The following is a 23,362-nucleotide window of genomic DNA, read 5'->3' as shown; positions in this document are numbered from 1 at the left end:
GGGCACAGCAGGGCTGATTCTAGCTTTTTTGCTGCCTGAGGCGAAAACTGAAATGGGACCCCCCCCTAAAAAAAAAAATTCCTAGCCCTGATCTCCTTCTATATTCAGCCCACTGAATTTACATAACAACTTAACACTAGCGCTGTGTTTACAAACGCAGCAGTAGTGTACAGGGGCAGGCCTTGACCAGATCATGTATACGCATGTGATCGGTAACCAGAACCCAGTGTCTTGCAATGTAACAATACAAGACACCGGGTTGTGATTGCTTACCGCTGCAAAAATTGTGATTATTTCAGTGTTTCTACCCCAGAAACTGGCATAGAAGCAGTGATAATTGTCCCCCATAAATTAAATAGTATTAACACTAAAAGCACATAAATACGCAACACATTCTATATATATATATACATACAACTTACTACATATACATATATACTGTACAAATACAACTTACTACATTAACATTCCACATCAAAACACATTTCTCATCTATACATACATCAGCCGTATATATATGAAATACACCACTAATCCTAGAATTAATCATGACTTACCATTCTTCTTCAGTGGATCTTGCTGGTACATCAGCAGGTGCTAGATGGAGGGGGCAAAAGAGTAACTGAGGGGGTCAAATGCAGACCAAAATAAGTAAGCAGGAGGAGGAGGGAAAATAGCAGCTAAGGAAGGTGTGAGGTAAGAGAGGCTGAAGGAAAGCCCCTGGGAGCGCAGTTTGTGGGAAAACCTCAGAGCTGAGCACCTGGAGTATGGAGAAGGGATCAGGAGAGCCATTACTGGGGCTGGACAGCCATGTTCTTCTTCCTGCGCCATCTCTGCTTCTCTCACCCCCTCCTTTCACAGCCGACAACACAGCAACCCTAGGAGAGCACCGCAGGAGGGGGAGGGGAGTCTGTAGCTCTAGAAGACAAGCAACTAGCACTGGCAGAGCAGCACCATACATACACAGCATCACACACACACACTGAATATACATGCAGCATATACACAGCATCACATACACATTGAATATATATGCAGCATATACACAGCAGGCAGCAGTATACACACAGCATCACACACAGCAGGCAGCAGCATACACACAGCATCACACACAGCAGGCAGCAGCTTACACATCATCATATACAGCAAGCAGCAGCATACACACATCATTATACATACACAGCATATACATGCAGCATATACACAGCAGGCAGCAGTATACACAAAGCATCACACACAGCAGGCAGCAGCATAAACACATCATTATACATACACAGCATATACATGCAGCATATACACAGCAGGCAGCAGTATACACACAGCATCACACACAGCAGGCAGCAGCATACACACATCATCATATACAGCAGGCAGCAGATTACACATCCTCATATACAGCAAGCAGCAGCATACACACATCATTATGCATACACACAAGGTTGGACTGGCCCACCGGAGGACCGGTGAATCCTCCGGTGGGCCCTCGACACCTCCGCTACGGCAGGGGCCTCCATCCCCATCTGAGGGCCCTGCCAGTGAGTGACAGCACCGGGACTCGATGCGGCCGTAAGCGGCCACATCGAGTACTGTCGCGAATAATTGCGCTGCCATTAGTGAAAGCGACGCGGCCGTTTTTTTTTCAGGCACGCGTCGCACTGTGTGCCCTGATGTGCGGCAGCCTGATGATGCACTCACGGCACTCACGCTGCCGCGCGTCTTCTTGTCAGCTCCACTGTCGCCGGGAGAAGAGAAGCGGAGGACGCGGGAGCGCTGCTAAAGGTGAGTGAAATTTATTATTTTTAACTGGCAGACTATATATATTACAGAGGGGCACAGTAGTAAGGGGCTAGATGTAAGGGACCCCATTGCAGGATTAAACATAATTAATGGCAACTAGAAGTTATATACAGTATGATAAGGGGGCACTACATGTAACAATAGTGGGGGGGGGGCATTGCACATATATACAGGATAAGAGAAGTAGTACTGTGCAAATATATACAGGATAGGAGTAGTAGTACTGTAATATGCCCATATATACAGGATAGGAGTAGTAATACTGTGTTGTGCCCATATATACAGGATAGGAGTAGTAGCTCTGTGCTGTGCCCATATATACAGGAGTAGTAGCTCTGTGCTGTGCCCATATATACAGGATAGGAGTAGTAGTACTGTGCTGAGCTCATATATACAGGATAGGAGTAGTAGTACTGTGCTGTGCCCATATATACAGGATAACAGTAGTAGTACTGTGCCCATATATACAGGATAGGAGTAGTAGTACTGTGCTGTGCCCATATATACAGGATAGGAGTAGTAGTACTGTACTCTGTCCATATATACAGGATAGGAGTAGTAGTACTGTAATATGCCCATATATACAGGATAGGAGTAGTAGTACTGTGCTGTGCCCATATATACAGGATAGGAGTAGTAATACTGTGTTGTGCCCATATATACAGGATAGGAGTAGTAGTACTGTGCTGTGCCCATATATACAGGATAGGAGTAGTAGCTCTGTGCTGTGCCCATATATACAGGATAGGAGTAGTAGTACTGTGCTGAGCTCATATATACAGGATAGGAGTAGTAGTACTGTGCTGTGCACATATATACAGGATAGGAGTAGTAGTACTGTGCTGTGCCCATATATACAGGATAGGAGAAGTAGTACTGTGCTGTGCCCATATATACAGGATAGGAGTAGTAGTACTGTGCTGAGCTCATATATACAGGATAGGAGTAGTGCTGTGCTGTGCCCATATATTCAGGATAGGAGTAGTAGTACTGTGCTGTGTCTGTATATACAGGATAGGAGTAGTAGTACTGTGCTGTGCCCATTTATACAGGATAGGAGTACTAATACTGGGCTAATATATACAGGATAGGAGTAGTAGTACTGTGATCTGCCCATAGGTACAGGATAGGAGTAGTAGTACTGTGCTGTGCCAATATATACAGGATAGGAGTAGTAATACTGTGCTGTGCTCGTGTATACAGGATAGGAGTAGTAGTACTGTGCTGTGCACATATACACTGGATAGGAGTAGTAGTACTGTGCTGTGCCCATATATATAGGATAGGAGTAGTAGTACTGTGCTGTGCTCATATATACAGGATAGGAGGAGTAGTACTGTGCTGTGCTCGTGTATACTGGATAGGAGTAGTAGTACTGTGCTGAAAATAAATACCCGAATATGAGTATTTATTAGGACTTTTGTATAAAATAAGCTGAGCAGTAAATATAAAAAGAATAAGGAGAGCATTGGAAATGATATATTATATAATTAAAGGGAATGATGTCCAATTTAATTTATGAGGTGTATCATATTTTTTACTCAGGGGTGTGCATGTAATATACTGAGGAGCTCAATGTAATATTTCATTTATGGAGAGGGCACAGTATGGTTTTTGTTATGGGGGTATATTTGATATTTGTGGTGGGCACAGTGTGGTCAGTTGCGAGTGGGACATTGTGATCCAGGTTACGTTATGCTGTAGTGACAGTGATATTTTTAGTTGCACGGTGTGGAGATGTGCCACAGAGAGATGAAGATATCTGGTGGGAAATTCTCCAGTTCTAAGGAAAAAAGGCAGAAGTCGTCTTACAACTTGAGGTACTGAATCCCACTTTTGAGTCTGATAACTGTAATTACTAACTATCTAAACTATTCCTATAATGTCAGTGCCTAGTCTTTTGTGCTGCAGAGAACATACAGAGGAGGTGAAGTGTTATAGTTAGTTATTCTTATTGGTAAGTTAGTGCTAAGCACAATGCAGCCGACGTGAACTCCTATGAAATAACGAATATTTCTCGTCAGCGGTATGGTGGGCCCCCAGAATCAGTTTCTCTGGTGGGCCCCAGGCACCCCAGTCCGACCCTGCATACACAGCATATACATGCAGCATATACACAGCAGGCAGCAATATACACACAGCATCACACACAGCAGGCAGCAACATACACACAGCATCATATACAGCAGGCAGCAGCATACACATCATCATATACAGCAGGCAGCAGCTTACACATCATCATATACAGCAAGCAGCAGCATACACACAGCATCATATACAGCAAGCAGCAGCATACACACATCATCATATACAGCAGGTAGCAGCTTACACATCATATACAGCAGGCAGCAGCTTACACATCATCATATACAGCAAGCAGCAGCTTACACATCATCATATACAGCAAGCAGCAGCTTACACATCATCATATACAGCAAGCAGCAGCTTACACATCATCATATACAGCAAGCAGCAGCATACACACATCATTATACATACACAGCATATACACACAGCATCACACACAGCATCATCCACAGTAGGCAGCAGCATTCACACAGCATCATCCACAGTAGGCAGCAGCATTCACACAGCATCATCCACAGTAGGCAGCAGCATTCACTCAGTTTCATACACAGCATCATATACAGGCAGCATACACAGCATATACATGTAGCATACATGCAGCATACACACAGCAGGCAGCAGTATACACACAGCATCACACACAGCAGGCAGCAGCATACACACAGCATCATATACAGCAGGCAGCAGCTTACACATCATCATATACAGCAAGCAGCAGCTTACACATCATCATATACAGCAAGCAGCAGCTTACACATCATCATATAGAGCAAGCAGCAGCATACACACATCATTATACACACACAGCATATACATGCAGCATCACACACACAGCATCATCCACAGTAGGCAGCAGCATTCACACAGCATCATCCACAGTAGGCAGCAGCATTCACACAGAATCATCCACAGTAGGCAGCAGCATTCACTCAGTTTCATACACAGCATCATATACAGGCAGCATACACAGGCAGCATACACAGCATATACATGTAGCATACATGCAGCATACACACAGCAGGCTGCAGCAAATACATGTAGCATACCTGTAGATTACCAGAGCAACATGCACAGCAGACAGCAGCACACATAGCTGCTGATCTTCAGAAGCTCCGAGCTGGTGGGCGGGGCTAGCTTACCAGAGCTTCTGCAGCAGGAGCAGCGAGCTCAGCTCAGCTGAGGATCCTTTATGACTGTCGGAGGCTGTGGTGGAGCAGCAGCAAAGTGATCACTCTCCAGCTGACTGCTGCTCCACCGGTCAGAGAAGCCTCCGCACAGCCGTCCTGCCTGACCCTTCAGCCAACAAGGAGAAGCCTTCCCCAAACAGAACATCGGGCCAGTCTTCCCCTCCCTCCTCCTGCCGGGCAGTGCTGCTCTATGGCTCTGGAGGAAGCAGGCGGCGTTTGATGATGTCACGCTGCCTGCGTCCTCCAGAGCCATATAGCAGCGCAACAGTGAGAATATGGATCGTGGCAGCGGAGTGCCCAAATCACCCACAGCTGTTTTGCCACCTGTCTCAGGAATCCGGCCCTGGGGCACAGTGTGGTCAGTTGGGGTGTGAGGGGTATATATAATATATGTGGGGGTACAGTGGGATCAGTTGTGGTGTGAGGGTTATATATGATATATGTGGGGGCACAGTGTGGTCAGTAGTGATGTGAGGGATATATATGTGGGGGCACAGTGTGGTCAGTTGTGGTGTGAGGGTATATATGATATATGTGGTGCACAGTGTGGTCAGTAGTGATTTGAGGGATATATAAGATATATGTGGGGGCACAGTGTGTTCAATTGTGGTGTGAGAGGTATATATGATATATGTGGGGTACAGTGTGGTCAGTTGTGGTGTGAGTGTATATATGATATATGTGGGGTACAGTGTGGTCAGTTGTGGTGTGAGTGTTTATATGATATATGTGGGGTACAGTGTGGTCAGTTGCGTGTGAGTGTATATATGATATATGTGGGTTACAGTGTGGTCAGTTGTGGTGTGAGTGTTTATATGATATATGTGGGGTACAGTGTGGTCAGTTGTGGTGTGAGTGTATATATGATATATGTGGGGTACAGTGTGGTCAGTTGTGGTGTGAGTGTTTATATGATATATGTGGGGTACAGTGTGGTCAGTTGTGGTGTGAGTGTATATATGATATATGTGGGGTACAGTGTGGTCAGTTGTGGTGTGAGGGGTATATATATTATATTACTTAGGAGCACAGTGTTATTCAGGTGATAGTATAATGTAAGTGACTGTAGTGTCTTTAGGCTCACAGAGGACCTGCAAGGAAGCGACTACATGTGAGCGTGAATTATTTATCGATAAGTGATGGCCTGTAGAATCAGAGTACTTTTATACCTGATGGAGATGATCATCACCTGTGAGTAGCTAAATGTTCTCTTCTGACAATCCGGTACAAAGTGTGACACTTTCTGCTTTACACGAGGTAGAAACAGAAGTCCTGTGGAAGGAAAGATATGGAGGCCTGGCGCAGCATTCCTGCATATAATATGCTGCCATGGGGTGCAGCAGCCATGTGGATAAATTACACAGGTCTGCTGCATCTCATAGGTCCATATTTTACGATGGCCTGCTGCAGCCTCACCACCTTTGTTTTCTTACACAGGACTGCTGCCACCCCCTCTATGTAAAGCGCTCATGTACATAGGAGGCAGTTTTTTTGCAATTATATTCTTGTACACAAGGGGCAGTATTATAGTAGTCATATTCTTGTACATAGGGGCAGTATTATAGTAGTTATATTCTTGTACATAGGGGGCAGTATTATAGTAGTTATATTATTGTACATAGGGGGCAGTATTATAGTAGTTATATTCTTGTACATAGGGGGCAGTATTATAGTAGTTATATTCCTGTACATAGGGGGCACTATTATAGTAGCTATATTCTTGTACATAAGGGACAGTATTATAGTAGTTATATTCTTATACATACCCTGTTTCCCCTAAAATAAGACATCCCCCGAAAATAAGACCTAGTACAATTTTGTTCAGGCTTAAAAATATAAGGCCTCCCCTGAAAATAAGTCCTAACGGCAGCCATTGCAGAAGCTCCCCCCACGCTATACGTTACTATTAGGAAATCTTTTAGATGCTACAGAAGGTTGTGACATGGGGAAGAATTCATGGACTGAAATCACCAGCTGTTGTGCTGCAAATGTGATACCAGCAGCTACCAGGATAAAAAGGGTCATTTATAGAAGATTGGGGCCAATGATTCTAATAGACACGGACTCACAAGTAATACAGACTTTAGAGAATCACACGGATGTTAGAGAAGTAGATTTTTTGTTCAACAATAAATGTAAATTCTTGTTCATGGAAAAATAGGACATCCCCCGAAAATAAGACCTAGAGCCTCTTTTGGTTGAAAAATTAATATAAGACACTGTCTTATTTTTGGGGAAACAGGGTAGGGCGAGTATTATAGTAGATATATTCTTGTACATAGGGGGCAGTATATAGTAGTTATATTCTTGTACATGGGGGGCAGTAATATAGTAGTTATATTTTTGTACATGGGGAGCAGTATTATAGTAGTTATAGTCCTGTACATAGGGGGCAGTATTATAGTAGTTATATTCCTGTACATGGGGGGCAGTACAGGCGGTCCCCTACTTAAGAACACTCGACTTACATACGACCCCTAGTTACAAACAGACCACTGGATATTGGTAATTTATTGTACTTTAGTCCTAGGCTACAAAAAACAGCTGTAAGAGTTATCAAAGGTGTCTGCAATTATGCTTTATTGTTAATCCTGATTCTTATGATAACCCAACATTTTTAAAATCCAATTGTCACAGAGACCAAAAAAATTCTGGCTGGGGTTACAATGATAAAATATACAGTTCCGACTTACATACAAATTCGACTTAAGAACAAACCTACAGACCCTATCTTGTATGTAACCCGGGGACTGCCTGTATTATAGTAGTTATATTCCTGTACATGGGGGGCAGTATTATAGTAGTTATATTTTTGTACATGGGGAGCAGTATTATAGTAGTTATATTCTTGTACATAGGGGGCAGTATTATAGTAGTTATATTCTTGTACATCGGGAGCAGTATTATAGTAGTTATATTCCCAGTGGCGTAACTAGAGTCCACTGGGCCCCGGGACAAAATTCCTAATGGGCCCCTCCCCCCCCCCCCCCAATTATACCTAAAAAAAACCCTCAAAACCCTTTCTGCTAACCTTTCAGTGATTACATATTCTGCCCCCCACAATGAATTATTTAAAATTCCCCCCCCACACAATGAATTATTTAATATCCCCCCCACACAATGAATTATTTCCTATTCTGTCCCCCCCCACACAATGAATTATTACATATTCTGCCCCCCCCACAATGAATTATTTAATATTCTCTCCCCCCACAATGAATTATTTAATATTCTCTCCCCCCACAATGAATTATTTCCTATTCTGCCCCCCCCCACAATGAATTATTTAATATTCTCTCCCCCCACAATGAATTATTAAATATTCCGCCCCCCCCACAATGAATTATTAAATATTCCGCCCCCCCCCCCCACAATGAGTTACTACATATTCTACTCCCCCCCACAATGAACTTTTACATATTCCCCCCCCCCCCCGCACAATAAATTTTTACATCAAATTAATTATTATATACAATAAGCCCCTTTAACAACTGATTGATTAAAAAAAAAAACCCTGTACACTCACCTCTGGCAGCAGGTCCCGCTTCTTCGTTCTTCAGCCCGCGGCCAGACAGGAAGGGGTGCGGACGGACGGAGGCCCCTGCCCGACTGCCAGTGGCGTATCGACCGCTATCGCCATTGATACGGTCGCCCGGGCCCCCCGTCCGACGGGCCCGGTCTCAATGGCGACCGCTGCGACTGCGGTCGGTACGCCACTGTATATTCCTGTACATGGGGAGCAGTATTATAGTAGTTATATTTTTGAACATAGGGGGCAGTATTATAGTAGTTATATTCCTGTACATAGTGGGGAGTATTATAGTATTTATATTCCTGTACATAGGGGGCAGTATTATAGTAGTTATATTCTTGTACATAGTAGGGAGTATTATAGTAGTTATATTCCTGTACATAGTGGGCAGTATTATAGTAGTTATATTCCTGTATAGAGTGGGCATTATTATAGTAGTTCTATACTAGTACATATGGGGCAGGATTATAGATAGTTAGCTTGTATATGGGAGAACGTATTTTAGTAGTTTTATTTGGTATATAGAAGGCAGGATTAAATGTGTTATTCTATATGTACCAACAAATGTCTGACCACACCCACTTGTCTTGACTCCGCCCAAAAAATGGGGCCGCTTTTACAGTTTTTTCCAGGGCCATTTTAAATTCCCAGTCCGCCCCTGGTGGGCACATTACTTGGGGCTGTGTGGGCACATTACTTACTGGGGGCTGTGTGGGCACATTACTTACTGGGGGGGCTGTGTGGGCACATTACTTACTGGGGGGGCTGTGTGGGCACATTACTTACGGGGGGGGCTGTGTGGGCACATTACTTACGGGGGGGGGCTGTGTGGGCACATTACTTACTGGGGGCTGTGTGGTCACATTACTTACTGGGAGGCTGTGTGGGGCACATTACTTACTGGGAGGCTGTGTGGGGCACATTACTTACTGGGAGGCTGTGTGGGGCAAATTACTTACTGGGGGGATGTGTGGGGCAAATTACTTACTGGGGGGGATGTGTTGGGCACATTACTTACTGGGGGCTATGTAAGGACATTACTTAGTGGGGGGCTGTGTGGGCACATTACTTACTGGGGGCTGTGTGAGGACAATATTTAGTGGGGGGCTGTGTGAGCACATTACTGTGGGGGGGGGGCTGTGTGGGCACATTACTTACTGGGGGGGGCTGTGTGGGCAAATTACTTACTGAGGGGCTGTGTGGGCACATTACTTACTGGGTGCTGTGTGGGCACATTACTTACTGGGTGCTGTGTGGGCACATTACTTACTGGGGGGCTGTGTGGGCACATTACTTACTGGGGGGCTGTGTGGGCACATTACTGGGGGGGGGCACATTACTTACTGGGGGCTGTGTGAGGACATTACTTACTGGGGGCTACATGGGGTCATTACTGGGGGGCTGTGTGGGCTCATTACTTATTGGGGGACTGTGTGGGCTCATTACTTATTGGGGGGCTGTGTGGGCTCATTACTTACTGGGGCTGTGTGGGCTCATTACTTACTGGATGCTGTGTGGGCACATTAGTGGGGGGCTGCGTGGGCACATTACTTACTGGGGGGCTGTGTGGGCACATTACTTACTGGGGGGGGGCACATTACTTACTGTGGGCACATTACTTACTGGGTGCTGTGTGGGCACATTACTTACTGGGGGGATGTGTAGGCTCATTACTTCCAGGAAGGCTGTGTGGGCACATTACTTACTGGCGGCTGTGTGGGCACATTACTTACTGGGGGGCTGTGTGAGGACATTACTTACTGGGGGATGTGTGGGCACATTACTTCTTGGGGGGGTGTAGGCACATTACTGGGGGGCTGTGTGGTGACATTACTTACTGGGTGGTCTATGTGGCTACATTACTTACTGGGGGCTGTGTGGGGACATTACTTACTGGGGGGCTGTGTGGGCACATTACTTAATGGGGGGCTGTGTGGGCACATTACTTACTGGGGGCTGTGTGGGCACATTACTTACTGGGGGGCTGTGTGGGCACATTACTTACTGGGGGGGGGCACATTACTTACTGTGGGCACATTACTTACTGGGTGCTGTGTGGGCACATTACTTACTGGGGGGATGTGTAGGCTCATTACTTCCAGGAAGGCTGTGTGGGCACATTACTTACTGGCGGCTGTGTGGGCACATTACTTACTGGGGGGCTGTGTGAGGACATTACTTACTGGGGGATGTGTGGGCACATTACTTCTTGGGGGGGTGTAGGCACATTACTGGGGGGCTGTGTGGTGACATTACTTACTGGGTGGTCTATGTGGCTACATTACTTACTGGGGGCTGTGTGGGGACATTACTTACTGGGGGGCTGTGTGGGCACATTACTTAATGGGGGGCTGTGTGGGCACATTACTTACTGGGGGCTGTGTGGGCACATTACTTACTGGGGGGCTGTGTGGGCACATTACTTACTGGGGGCTACATGGGGTCATTACTGGGAAGCTGTGTGGGCACATTACTTACTGGGGGCTGTGTGGGCTCATTACCTACTGGGGGGCTGTGTGGGCTCATTACTTACTGGGGGGCTGTGTGGGCTCATTACTTACTAGGGGGCTGTGTGGGCTCATTACTTCCAGGAAGGCTGTGTGGGCACATTACTTACTGGCGGCTGTGTGGGCACATTACTTACTGGGGGGCTGTGTGAGGACATTACTTACTGGGGGATGTGTGGGCACATTACTTCTTGGGGGGGTGTAGGCACATTACTGGGGGGCTGTGTGGTGACATTACTTACTGGGTGGTCTATGTGGCTACATTACTTACTGGGGGCTGTGTGGGGACATTACTTACTGGGGGGCTGTGTGGGCACATTACTTAATGGGGGGCTGTGTGGGCACATTACTTACTGGGGGCTGTGTGGGCACATTACTTACTGGGGGGCTGTGTGGGCACATTACTTACTGGGGGCTACATGGGGTCATTACTGGGAAGCTGTGTGGGCACATTACTTACTGGGGGCTGTGTGGGCTCATTACCTACTGGGGGGCTGTGTGGGCTCATTACTTACTGGGGGGCTGTGTGGGCTCATTACTTACTAGGGGGCTGTGTGGGCTCATTACTTACTAGGGGGCTGTGTGGGCACATTACTTACTAGGGGGCTGTGTGGGCACATTACTTACTAGGGGGCTGTGTGGGCACATTACTTACTAGGGGGCTGTGTGGGCACATTACTTAGTGGGAGGCTGTGTGGGCACATTACCTACTGCAGGCTGTGTGGGCACATTACTTACTGGGGAGCTGTATGGGCACATTACTTACTGGGGAGCTGTATGGGCACATTATTTATTGGGGGGGCAGTGTGTATACATGGGAGGGGTGGTAGTGTGTATACAGGGGGAGGGGTGGCAGTGTGTATACAGGGGGAGGGGTGGCAGTGTGTATACAGGGGGAGGGGGTGGCAGTGTGTATACATGGGAGGGGTGGTAGTGTGTATACAGGGGGAGGGGTGGCAGTGTGTATACAGGGGGAGGGGGTGGCAGTGTGTATACAGGGGGAGGGGGGCAGAGTGTATACAGAATGTGTACACGGGGATGGGGGGGGCAGTGTGTCCACGAGGCCTCTGTCGCCCATGGCCCACCAAAACCTGGAGCCGGCCCTGCTCACAAACACACAATTAAATTTATATTGAACAGTCTTAAAAAATGATATCAATGGAAATGGCGACTAAATCTCTGGACATTTCAATTCAGTCTTATAAAATTATAGCAATAGGGAGGAGGGAATAAACACATAACTATTAATAGCTGACAGAGCTAGTCCTGTCGGTACCTGGCACTTTGCCAGAAGTGGACGGTTTGACGAGAGGTGTGTATGCTATACTACTCATAGGGGCACATTTACTAAGAGTCCGTCGGACGCATTTCTGTCGGGTCTCCCGAATTTTTCTGTTTTGCCAGCTTTCATGCGACACAAATAGGGGGGGGGGGCGTGGCCATCGGACAACCGAACTGATTCGGACAAACCGCAGAATTTTAAAATGAAAATGTGTCGCAAGATCAGCACTCACATGCACCTGGGAAGAAGATGGTGAACTCCGGCGGACCTCAGCGGGGAAGCGACACATGCAGGAAATTGGACGCACAATCTTAGTGAATCGCGGCAGCTCCGAATCCTCATCGGACATTCCAGATCGGCAGCATCAATGGGACGGGTAAGTAAATGTGCCCCATAGTCTTAGGTTATGTTCCATATTGTAAGTATATCAGAGAATTGTACATATGATGTTCATGCTGTTGTAAAAATCAATTAATCTGATGTATTTTAGTGTCTGATGAAGATCTCTTAGCGCAGTGATGGCGAACCTTTTAGACACTGGGTGCCCAAACTACAACAAAAACCCACTTTTATCATTTATTTCTAAGTGCCAGCACGCCAATTCAATTAGTAATTTATTGCTACCTGTTCTACCACAACTTTCAGCCATGTCAGCCTCTTCTGGACAACAAAAGAGTTGAAAGAGGGCAAATTTGGACTATTGTTGTAGCATCTCGCTACCCCTGTACCCCTGTACAGGAAGAAATGTGGGGCTAGGGGGAACTCTAAAGATAATCCGCCCCTTTCCACATGTTCTACTTCTTCCTGCAGTCCTAAGCATTCAAGAATGTTTTGCTTTAACCCCTTCCCGACATTTGACGTAATAATACTGCGTGGCGGGAGGTGCATTCCCGCAATTTGCAGTATTATTACGTCAAGCCGGTACCAGAAGCATGGGGTGCCAGCAGTATGTTACAGCTTTCATCCCCAGGGTCTGCCAGTCCCCCGGGGATGCGCAGCTTCTTCCAGGAGCAGGGTCCTTCTGGCAGGACCCAGCAGTGACACACTGAGCATGCGCAGTATTACACTGTATTAGGTGAAGATGAGCTTGAACAAGAAGATCAGAGGATCGCTTGTTCAAGCCAACCTGTTAAAGTACAAAAAAAAAAAGTTAAAATCATTTGATATAAACATTTAATTAATTCTTTTTATTAATAAAAGTTAAAGTCCCCTAAACACAAACATTCCCTATACATATCTAATAAAGTAAAAAAAAAAACACAAAATCACCAGAAAACCCCCACATATTTGGTATCGCCGCATCCGTAACAATCTGTACAATAACTCAGTAACATTACTGGACCTGCTTGGTGAGCACTGTAAAAACAAAACCCGAAAAACTTGCCAAAAATGTACATTTTTCATTAAATCGCTTCACAAAACTGTTCTAAAAAGTGATCAAAAAAAGTTATGTATGCAAAAATGGTATCACTGAAAAGAACAACTCAACACACAATAAAAATAAGCCCTAAACCAGCTCTGTCAACCAAAAAATATTAGCGCTATATCTCCGTAAATACAGACGGTCCCCTACTTAAGAACACTCGACTTACATACGACCCCTAGTTACAAACGGACCTCTGGATATTGGTAATTTATTGTACTTTAGTCCTAGGCTACAATGATCAGCTATAACAGTTATCAAAGGTGTCTGTAATGAAGCTTTAGTGTTAATAGGGATTCTTATGACAACCCAACATTTTTAAATTCCAATCGTCACAGAGACCAAAAAGGTTTTGGCTGGGTTTACAATGATAAAATATACAGTTCCGACTTACATACAAATTCAACTTAAGAACAAACCTACAGACCCTATCTTGTATGTAACCCGGGGACTGCCTGTAGTATTATATTGCAGAGAGATTTGAGACGGCTGGAGGCTTGGATGTAGAAATGGCTAATGAAGTCTGCAGTAGATAATTATTAGTTATACTTTTTAAATACCAAATTACTTGATAAATCTAAAGCATAAAAAGACATGGCATACAAACCTGTGGACAAAAGCATAGATGCTTACATAGTACATAGATCTTTCTAATAATGTCTACACCTATGGCCAAGACAATAGGGCATCCTATTCAAAAACAGGAAAGACAGTTAACCATTATCATAGACCAGTGATGGCGAACCTATGACACGCGTGTCAGCACTGACACGCGTAGTCATTTTGGTGACACGCGGCCGCCCAGCGCCCGCTGTCCGCCCCCCTCCCTGTGTAATGTGCTGCCCCTGTGTAATTGCTACCCCTATGTTAATGTCCCGTCCCCGTCCCTGTGTTTCTGCCCCCTGCTTACCTGTCCGGCGCCGCGTTGGTCCGCCCACCGTCTGCAACTCCTCCGGCTCCTCCAGGCTGCAATGCGCGCTGCTCGTCACGTGACTGAGGCGACCTGACGTCAGGTCACGTCAGTCACGTGACCCGAGGCGCACGGTGCAACCTGGAGGAGCCGAGCTGCCATTATCGTCAGACCTGCAGTAAAGCTACAGGGAAGAAGACATCACTGGGTAAGTATATAAGTTTATTATTATTTTATATTTAAAGGGAGGCCGCTAGGGGTATTTTAGTAGTAAAGGGAGGCCGCTTGGGGTATTTTAGTAGTAAAGGGAGGCCGCTTGGGGTATTTTAGTAGTAAAGGGAGGCCGCTGGGGGTATTTTAGTAGTAAAGGGAGGCCGCTGGGGGTATTTTAGTAGTAAAGGGAGGCCGCTGGGGGTATTTTAGTAGTAAAGGGAGGCCGCTGGGGGTATTTTAATAGTAAAGGGAGGCCGCTGGGGGTATTTTAGTAGTAAAGGGAGGCCGCTGGGGGTATTTTAGTAGTAAAGGGAGGCCGCTGGGGGTATTTTAGTAGTAAAGGGAGGCCGCTGGGGGTATTTTAGTAGTAAAGGGAGGCCGCTGGGGGTATTTTAGTAGTAAAGGGAGGCCGCTGGGGGTATTTTAGTAGTAAAGGGAGGCCGCTGGGGGTATTTTAGTAGTAAAGGGAGGCCGCTGGGGGTATTTTAGTAGTAAAGGGAGGCCGCTAGGGGTATTTTAGTAGTAAAGGGAGGCCGTTAGGGGTATTTTAATAGTAAGGGGAGGCCGCTGCTGTACATGTTATTAATAAGGGGAGGCCGCTGCTGGACATGTTATTAATAAGGGGAGGCCGCTGCTGGACATGTTATTAATAAGGGGAGGCCACTGCTGGACATGTTATTAATAAGGGGAGGCCGCTGCTGGACATGTTATTAATAAGGGGAGGCCGCTGCTGGACATGTTATTACAAAATTAGGTTTTTTCTAAAGGTGAGTTATGCACGGTTTTTTGGCGAATTTTGGCACACCAAGCTCAAAAGGTTGCCCATCACTGTCATAGACAGTCTTTAATGAAGTCTCTACTGAAGCAGCAGTGAGACTATGAGCCTCGCTGCCACTGGATTTTGTGATGGTTTGTACTAAGGGTAGCATGGGCCCTCACCTGTATAAAATGTGTGGACCCTTCCATCTCAGAATATAAAACTGCTGCAGTAAGTACAGAACTACATGTACTGTATATATACTCGAGTATAAGCCGACCCGAGTATAAGCCGAGACCCCTAATTTTACCACAAAAAACTGGGAAAAACTACTGACTCGAGTATAAGCCGAGGGTGGGAATACAGCAAGCCCCAAGTAGTATACAGCAAGCCCCAAGTAGTATACAGCAAGCCCCTAGTAGTATACAGCAAGCCCCTAGTACTATACAGCAAGCCCCTAGTACTATACAGCAAGCCCCTAGTAGTATACAGCAGCCCCTAGTAGTATACAGCAGCCTGCCTCCACGGCCCTTAAAAAATAAACTTGAAGGAAACCTACCACTTGTAGTGGCAGGTTTCTGATGGAAATACCGGGCACCAGCTCAGGGTGAGCTGGTGCCGGAGCTTATTTTCGTTAGTGTTTTAAACCGCGGTATCGCGGTTTAAAACACTTTTTAAACTTTATAGCCGGCGCAGGCACGCGGCTACATAGGAAGTGAATGAGAGCCGCGCGCATGGTAAGTGCCGAGCACGTACCTGCCTGCGCCGGCTATAAAGTTTAAAAAGTGTTTTAAACCGCGATACCGCGGTTTAAAACACTAACGAAAATAAGCTCCGGCACCAGCTCACCCTGAGCTGGTGCCCGGTATTTCCAGAAAATACCGGGCACCAGAAACCTGCCACTACAAGTGGTAGGTTTCCTTTAAATACTCACCCTCCGATGTCAGCGCGGCTCCTCGATGTCGGCGCAGCTTAGCGATGTCCCCGAAGTCAGCGCGTCCCGTCTTCTTTCTTCTCCGTGGCTCCTCTTCTCTCTTCCGGCATGGACGCGGCCATGTTTTCTTCTAGCATGTCATAGTATGCGCGGCCACAAAGAAAACATGGCCGCGTCCATGCCGGAAGAAAGAAGAAGAGCCGCGGAGAAGAAAGAAGACGGAACACGCTGACATCGGTGACATCGGTAAGCTGCGCCGACATCGGGGAGCCGCGCTGACATCGGAGGGTGAGTATTTAAGTTTTTTTTTTTTGTAGTAGACTCGTGTATAAGCCGAGGGGATGTTTTTCAGCACATTTTTTGTGCTGAAAAACTCTGCTTATACACGAGTATATACGGTACATACCTGACACTTTAGTTCATACACTGAATTTGACTTGCGCTCTGAAATGCAATTTAGTCACTGGAGCAGTGGAGCAGTTTCTACCTATTTCAGATGGATTTACACTAAAATGCTTGCAATCAAGAACAATGCAAAACACATGTGTTTAGGTCTAAGCACATCTGTGTTCCGGAGCAGCTCCTGCATTTCTCAACAAAATTTTAACACAATGGGGCACATTTACTTACCCCTCCTGTGGGTTCTTCGAAGAGGATTCAAGTCTTCCACGATTCACTAAGATCGTGCTTCCAATTTCCTGCATGTGTCGCTTCCCCCACTGAGCGGGGAAGCGACACCTCTCGTCAAACCGTCCACTTCTTGCAAAATGCCAATTAATAGTTATGTGTTTATTCCCTCCTCCCTATTGCTATAATTTTATAAGACTGAATTGAAATGTCCAGAGATTTAGTCGCCATTTCCATTTATATCATTTTTTAAGACTGTTCAATATAAATTTAATTGTGTGTTTGTGAGCAGGGCCGGCTCCAGGTTTTGGTGGGCCCATGGGCGACAGAGGCCTCGTGGGCCCCTTTATGGGCCACTCTCCAGTAGTCACACTGCCTCCCCTCCCCCGCGTGGACACACTGCCCCCCCATCCCTGTGTACACATTCCTCCGCCCCTCCTGTATACACTCTGCCCCCCTCCCCCCCTGTATACACACTGCCCCCCCTCCCCCTGTATACACACTGCCCCCCCAGTAGGTAATTTCCCCACACAGCCCCCAGTAATGTGCCCACACAGCCCCCAGTAAGTAATGTCATCACACAGCCCCCCAGTAAATGTGCCCACACAGCGCCCCAGTAAGTTAAGTGGATTCACACAGCCCCCCGGTATGTAATTTCCTCCACACAGCCCCCCAGTAAGTAATTTCCTCCACACAGCCCCCTAGTAAGTAATTTCCTCCACACAGCCCCCCATGTTCTCCCCCTTCCCTGTCATGTCCCCCCTCACCTCACTGATGCAGCTCCGTGTGTGCACTGCTTTCCCTAGCAGGTCTTGTGACCATGACATCATCAAAGGTCCCTCAGCCTCTGGGGAAAGCAGTGCCTGCACTCGTTCTCATCGCGATCTGTGTCCCGAGGATACAGATCCTGATGAGAGAGGGAAGGAAACTCCCGGGCAGCGGGGCTGATGTCCTGCTGACCCGGGGAGATCCAGGGCACCGACCAAAAGTTTTGACCTAGCGACTCCCCTGGTACAATTGATCTGGTGGCCCGAGTGGGACCCTCCAGTACCCCGGGGCCCCAGGACTTTCCCGGGTTACCCGGGTGCTGGCGCTGGGCCTACCCAGGACATTCCGTGCTCTATTCTATTTTCATACACATCCTGGACCTGAGACTATTGGAGGAGAGAAAAGGTGTGCACACAGCTGGGTAACCATTGGAGCTACGGATCCAGGCCCAGTGTTTCTTATTGATCAGGGTATCCTGGAGGAAAGCTACAATGATACATTAAATTCTTTCTCCTTTATTGGTGTCATCAGGACACTGATACAATTGAAACTTGCGACAGAGCAGGGAGCTATAAGTTACTGCATAAATTGCCATGTTGGCACAGTGCAATAAATAAGTGGGTTCTCGTTGTCATTTGGGCACTCTGTCTCTAAAAGGTTTGCCATCACCGTCCTAAGGTATAATAATATATACTAAATTATCATATCATAAAAATGATCACTAAATTGATATATTTACATAATTAATATTTAGCCCCCTAATGATTTTACAAAGAGTGCCGTCCTAATAAATTATAATATATATAAAACAAATACCTAATGAATTTATATACAGCACCCACAATGAAATGATATACAGAACCCCATATACAGCTTCCCATATAGCTAAAATCTGTCCCCTATAAAGAGAACTCTCATTATAATTATATATAGTACCCTATAACATATCCTATTCTTAATTAAATTCTGGCCTCATATACAGTTTCCCCCTCCACCCTCAGTCTAGTTATATGCAATAACCAATAACAGCCAAACCCAAAGTTCAATTCATATCTGTCCCCCATATGCAGATCCTTCCCCCATTTTAATTATATACAAGAGCCACATAAGCAAACCCATCCAATAACAGCCCCCCAACCTCCATTTAAATTCTGAGCACCCACCCCCCGCCTAATCATATAGAGATCCCCACAGCCCCCTAAGAAATTATTATTTAGAATGTGGCCAGTTTAAAAATGACAAAAAAGTTACTCACCTCCTCACAGGCTGCTGTCTTCTCTTCCTTCTCCCGTCTCGTCTGGGTCTTCTAGAGCAATAGAGCAATGGGTGTGTGCAGTACAGCTGTGCCACAGATGGAAGTGATAGAACCTGGGCGGTATTTACTTGCCAGCAGCAGGCCCAAACTTCTGGTGACTGCCCGACTCACCCACTTTACCAACTGTTCTTCTGCTTTACTCCCTCGGGCTCTGCAACTGCCAACTGAGGAAAGATTCTCATCCCACCTCATGGCTTATGCAGCTCTGGTAAACAACCTATATAAAACAGAAAAACTAGAATATTAGTTTTTATTATTAGATATGTTGATGTGTCCAAATATAGATTGCAAATAGTATTAACCATTAAAAATATAGTCTATTCAGTGAAAATTCTTACATATTTTGACACTGCAGGATTAACTGATGACCATAAAAATCAAGAACAGTACAAGGGTCCTCATTCCCAGAGCAAATCACGTTCACAAGAATCCCATCCAGTGCACCATAGAAGAACACTGGTATTTTATGACTATTCTGTTCCACCTGGAGAACCAATGCCTCATTTACCTGAAATGCAACAAAGGAATAAGAATCAGGATAAACAATTTTTCAAGTCTCCCAGAGGATGCGGAAAACCTTTGCCCAGTGGTACAATTGGTGGAAAATCTGGAAAAGGCGTGAATTACAGCGTGCCGGTAACTCCAGCACAAGCAGTTCAGAGTGGACAACACAGTTATCACCTCCAGCAACAGCCATTTAACCACAAGAGGTATAGACAGAAGAGTAAGGATATTCATTCACCAATGAAGACCACTCATTCCCAACCCACAGTAGAGAATGAATTCATACAGGATTTTCCACCTGTTCTAACAAATGAAGGCTATGTTTTTCCTGCCATACAGAGACATGAGCATCATCATCACCATGAGCACCACCATCATTACCACCACTATCATCAGTCATAATGCATATACATAGACAAGCTGCACAATTTTGCTTTTAAATGCAGTATTTCAATATTTACTTAGGGAAGAATAAAATTATCTACCTTTAATCTCAGGTCTGTACAGCTCTGTGGGAAGCACTTTGGGGCACATTTACTAAGGACCATGTGCCAGTTTTCTGTCGGACTTTGCACGTTCTCTTGGGTGCAAACTGCTTGCACAGGTATTTAACTGCGCTACATTTGTGTTGCACGTTACGGTTTTGTGGTGCGGCTGCACAATGCTTCATGTGACACAAATTTCTGCACTGAAGGGGGCGCTTTGATGTTCAGTTAGCCCATGCACCAGATTTAACATGCAAAGTCAGACAGAAATGTGTTTCAAGCCCTATGTTAAAGGTGCACCAAATGTAAATGTGCCTATTTGTGTTTTATGGTTCTTTGTATGTATACTCATGATTTATAATCAAAGGTTTTTGCTTATGCCATTAAAAACCACTGTGATTTTAAGCTACTATATTATATATATTTATATTTTAGAAGAAACATTTATAAATAGGGAATAGTTTTCTGAGAAAATCTTATTCATATAAATTTTCAATACTTTGATAATTATACTAGTTAGCACTTTTTTTGGTGTGCTTTTACCATAGATTGTATCAATGTTCTAATAGAAACCAATTGTCAATGTCAGAATTGTAGTTTATGTGAACAAGTTCAGTTAGACCTGCTAAAATAATATAAATTGAAGCATAATTCATACAAACAATAAAGAATTTACAATAACGTGGCAAGTGGTAAAAATTACTATGAGGTACCATCAATATTTTTGGCAAAATACTGCCAAGATGTATTTTTTAGAACTATAAAATGAAATGATAAAATGTAATATTAACTGTTTGTATTAAATAGTGATAAAGTACAAAACGATCATTGATATTACACAAACATTTTAATGCCAAGTCGTTTATAATTTAACATATTGCCAATACATAATGACCCACATTGTGTCTGCACCAGTTTTCTGCGTGACTTTGCACTAGAAAGAATGTTCAAACTGCTTTCACATATATTTATAAAGTGTCTGTGGCAGTTTTTTGTCACGGCTGCACTGTATCCAACAAGGCAGAAAAAAGTGCACCAAAAGAGGCGTGTTAGTGCTTAGGTGGACTGTACGCCACTATTCTGTCCAACGTGCGTCACAATTGTGTCCGCGTCACAGTTCTGCAGCATTAACAAAGTGCACAAAAGAATGGTGCACAGGGGGCACCAGATTCCTAAAGAACGTGTAACACAATTCATTAATCTGGCGCACCCTGGATACGCGTGGGCCAATCACTTGAAGTGAGTAGAAGATATTAATCAGGGCTTCTGCGCCAGAAAACTGGCATAGAAGCCATAAAATAAATTACATTTTCATCATATGATAAAAATATGATAAATCTCCCACAATGTGTGTTTATTCATTGTTAAAGTTCGGTGCTCCCTCTATAATATTACTTTGTTATCTCAGGTGTGCAAATTAGCTGTAACTGTATCCAAACTAAGACAAATCTCTGTCATCTCCGTTTCAAACCATGTATTTGCACCCCCCTTATTTTTTGTAAACAGAATATGTTCGATTAAAACAGTTTGTATATCACAAATGACAAATACAAAGATGCATCGTGTGACCAAAGAAAATAAAAACAAATACACAATATAAGCATGTTGTGGTTAAACTTTTTTTTCAGCATACGGTTGCAAGATCTCCCTGGTCAGAGGCCAGTGCCCACGCATATCTCCGTTTCACTTCCCCTCTTAGACTAATTAACCAATTAGGGTCAGATCGCTTTAAGCAGGAAACACATAAAGCCTGCAAAGCAATAAGGTAAAACAAAATCACACAAATAACGTCATCATTTATGGTTATAACATGGCACATTGTATGGAGTCCCATCAACTATGCCGCTCACTCCCGTGTGCTTCTTTGTATAGAGCGTGGGCCTCCTCTACTCTACAGCAGTCACATTAATGGCTCCCCTGTATCAGAGACTGCATACAAAGTGGGGCTCATTTACTAAGAGTTTGCTGTACACTTTTGGCAGACTGTTCACCTTTTCAGTGTTTGCACAGGTATTTAGCAGGTGTTTGCGCTGTGATTGTGTTGCATGCAATCCTTTTTGTGGCAGCGACACATGCAGGATAATGGGAGCATGATCTTAGTGAATCATGGCACAGTGCATTGTACACAGACAATTAAAGTAAATTTGCCGCATTGAGTGCTCTCTCCCTGGGCCCACCCCCCATCCAATCCCAGAAGAGACATTCATCTTGCCGAACCAAATACTGGGCAGCCCCCTCAGGCCAAGCCACACCAGTTGTCCATATCTTTCACTGCCTCCTAATCCTCTCTGGGTACCGAACTTGCTTCATCAGATCTCTCCCCTGACTCACATTTCAGCTGACCCTATCTGGGCCCATATACAGCAATTACCTACAAAACAAGAATTCAAGCCTAAGATTGCAGAGGTCAATGAGGCATTCCATTTAGAAATTGTTGCGGTCAGATAAAACATACTACAGGTGGCCCACTAGGTGGATCAATTGGAAGCAGATCATAGTGGGGCCAGAATGGTGATTGTTTATTGTTTATTATTCTGGCCTCACTATGATCATGCTAATAAACTACTATTAGGGGGCTTGAATGCCACATAGATGATCTGGACAAGCAGGGCTGTAGTTACAACAGCAGATTTCAAGGTATCCCTGAACAGCTCAGAGAAGAGAGTGTCCATCCTAGACAAATCTCCTTAACCTCTGTATGCATTAACAGAGCTGACAGGACACTTTGCCCTCAGCCTACTAGTGGAAACCCTAGAGACATCATTTGCCACATGATGGATTTAATGTTTTAAAAAACAATAATGGCTCGAGCTAGGAACTACTGTACAATGTCTATATTACTGAAGTTTCTTTACTTATTTTAAACACTTATTTGAATCAGTTAGGTTCTGGTCTCTGGCTTGTGGTTGATCTTGACTTTCAATGGTGCTCTGGATACCACTCTATTCCTAAGATGGTTCTGACCAGAAAGAGAGATGAAGGGAGTCTCGCCATCCCTGACATTTCTTTCTACTACAATGCGACTCACCTATG

The 23,362-nt window shown here is 45.0% G+C and overlaps 1 protein-coding gene across 4 annotated transcripts in view; it reads left to right on the top strand.

The window, feature by feature from the left end:
* Nucleotides 1-21,894, top strand: part of NKD2 (NKD inhibitor of WNT signaling pathway 2) — a 237,968-nt gene extending 216,074 nt beyond the window's left edge. For 3 of the 4 annotated variants that reach the window (XM_072153075.1, XM_072153076.1, XM_072153077.1), the window contains one exon: nucleotides 19,696-21,894. In XM_072153075.1, the coding sequence (XP_072009176.1) occupies nucleotides 19,696-20,246 (551 nt within the window). In that variant the 3' untranslated portion in view covers nucleotides 20,247-21,894. Of the gene's footprint in view, nucleotides 1-6,150; nucleotides 6,264-19,695 lie in introns of all 4 variants that reach the window. The other variant, XR_011855850.1, reaches the window with a different exon arrangement.
* Nucleotides 21,895-23,362: the final 1,468 nt, after the last annotated feature.

The sequence above is a fragment of the Engystomops pustulosus genome, chromosome 5, assembly GCF_040894005.1.
Source record: "Engystomops pustulosus chromosome 5, aEngPut4.maternal, whole genome shotgun sequence".
Classification (NCBI taxonomy): Eukaryota; Metazoa; Chordata; class Amphibia; order Anura; family Leptodactylidae; genus Engystomops; species Engystomops pustulosus.
The sequence above is the reverse complement of the archived record's forward strand: the minus strand, read 5'-3'. Positions and strand labels throughout refer to the sequence as shown.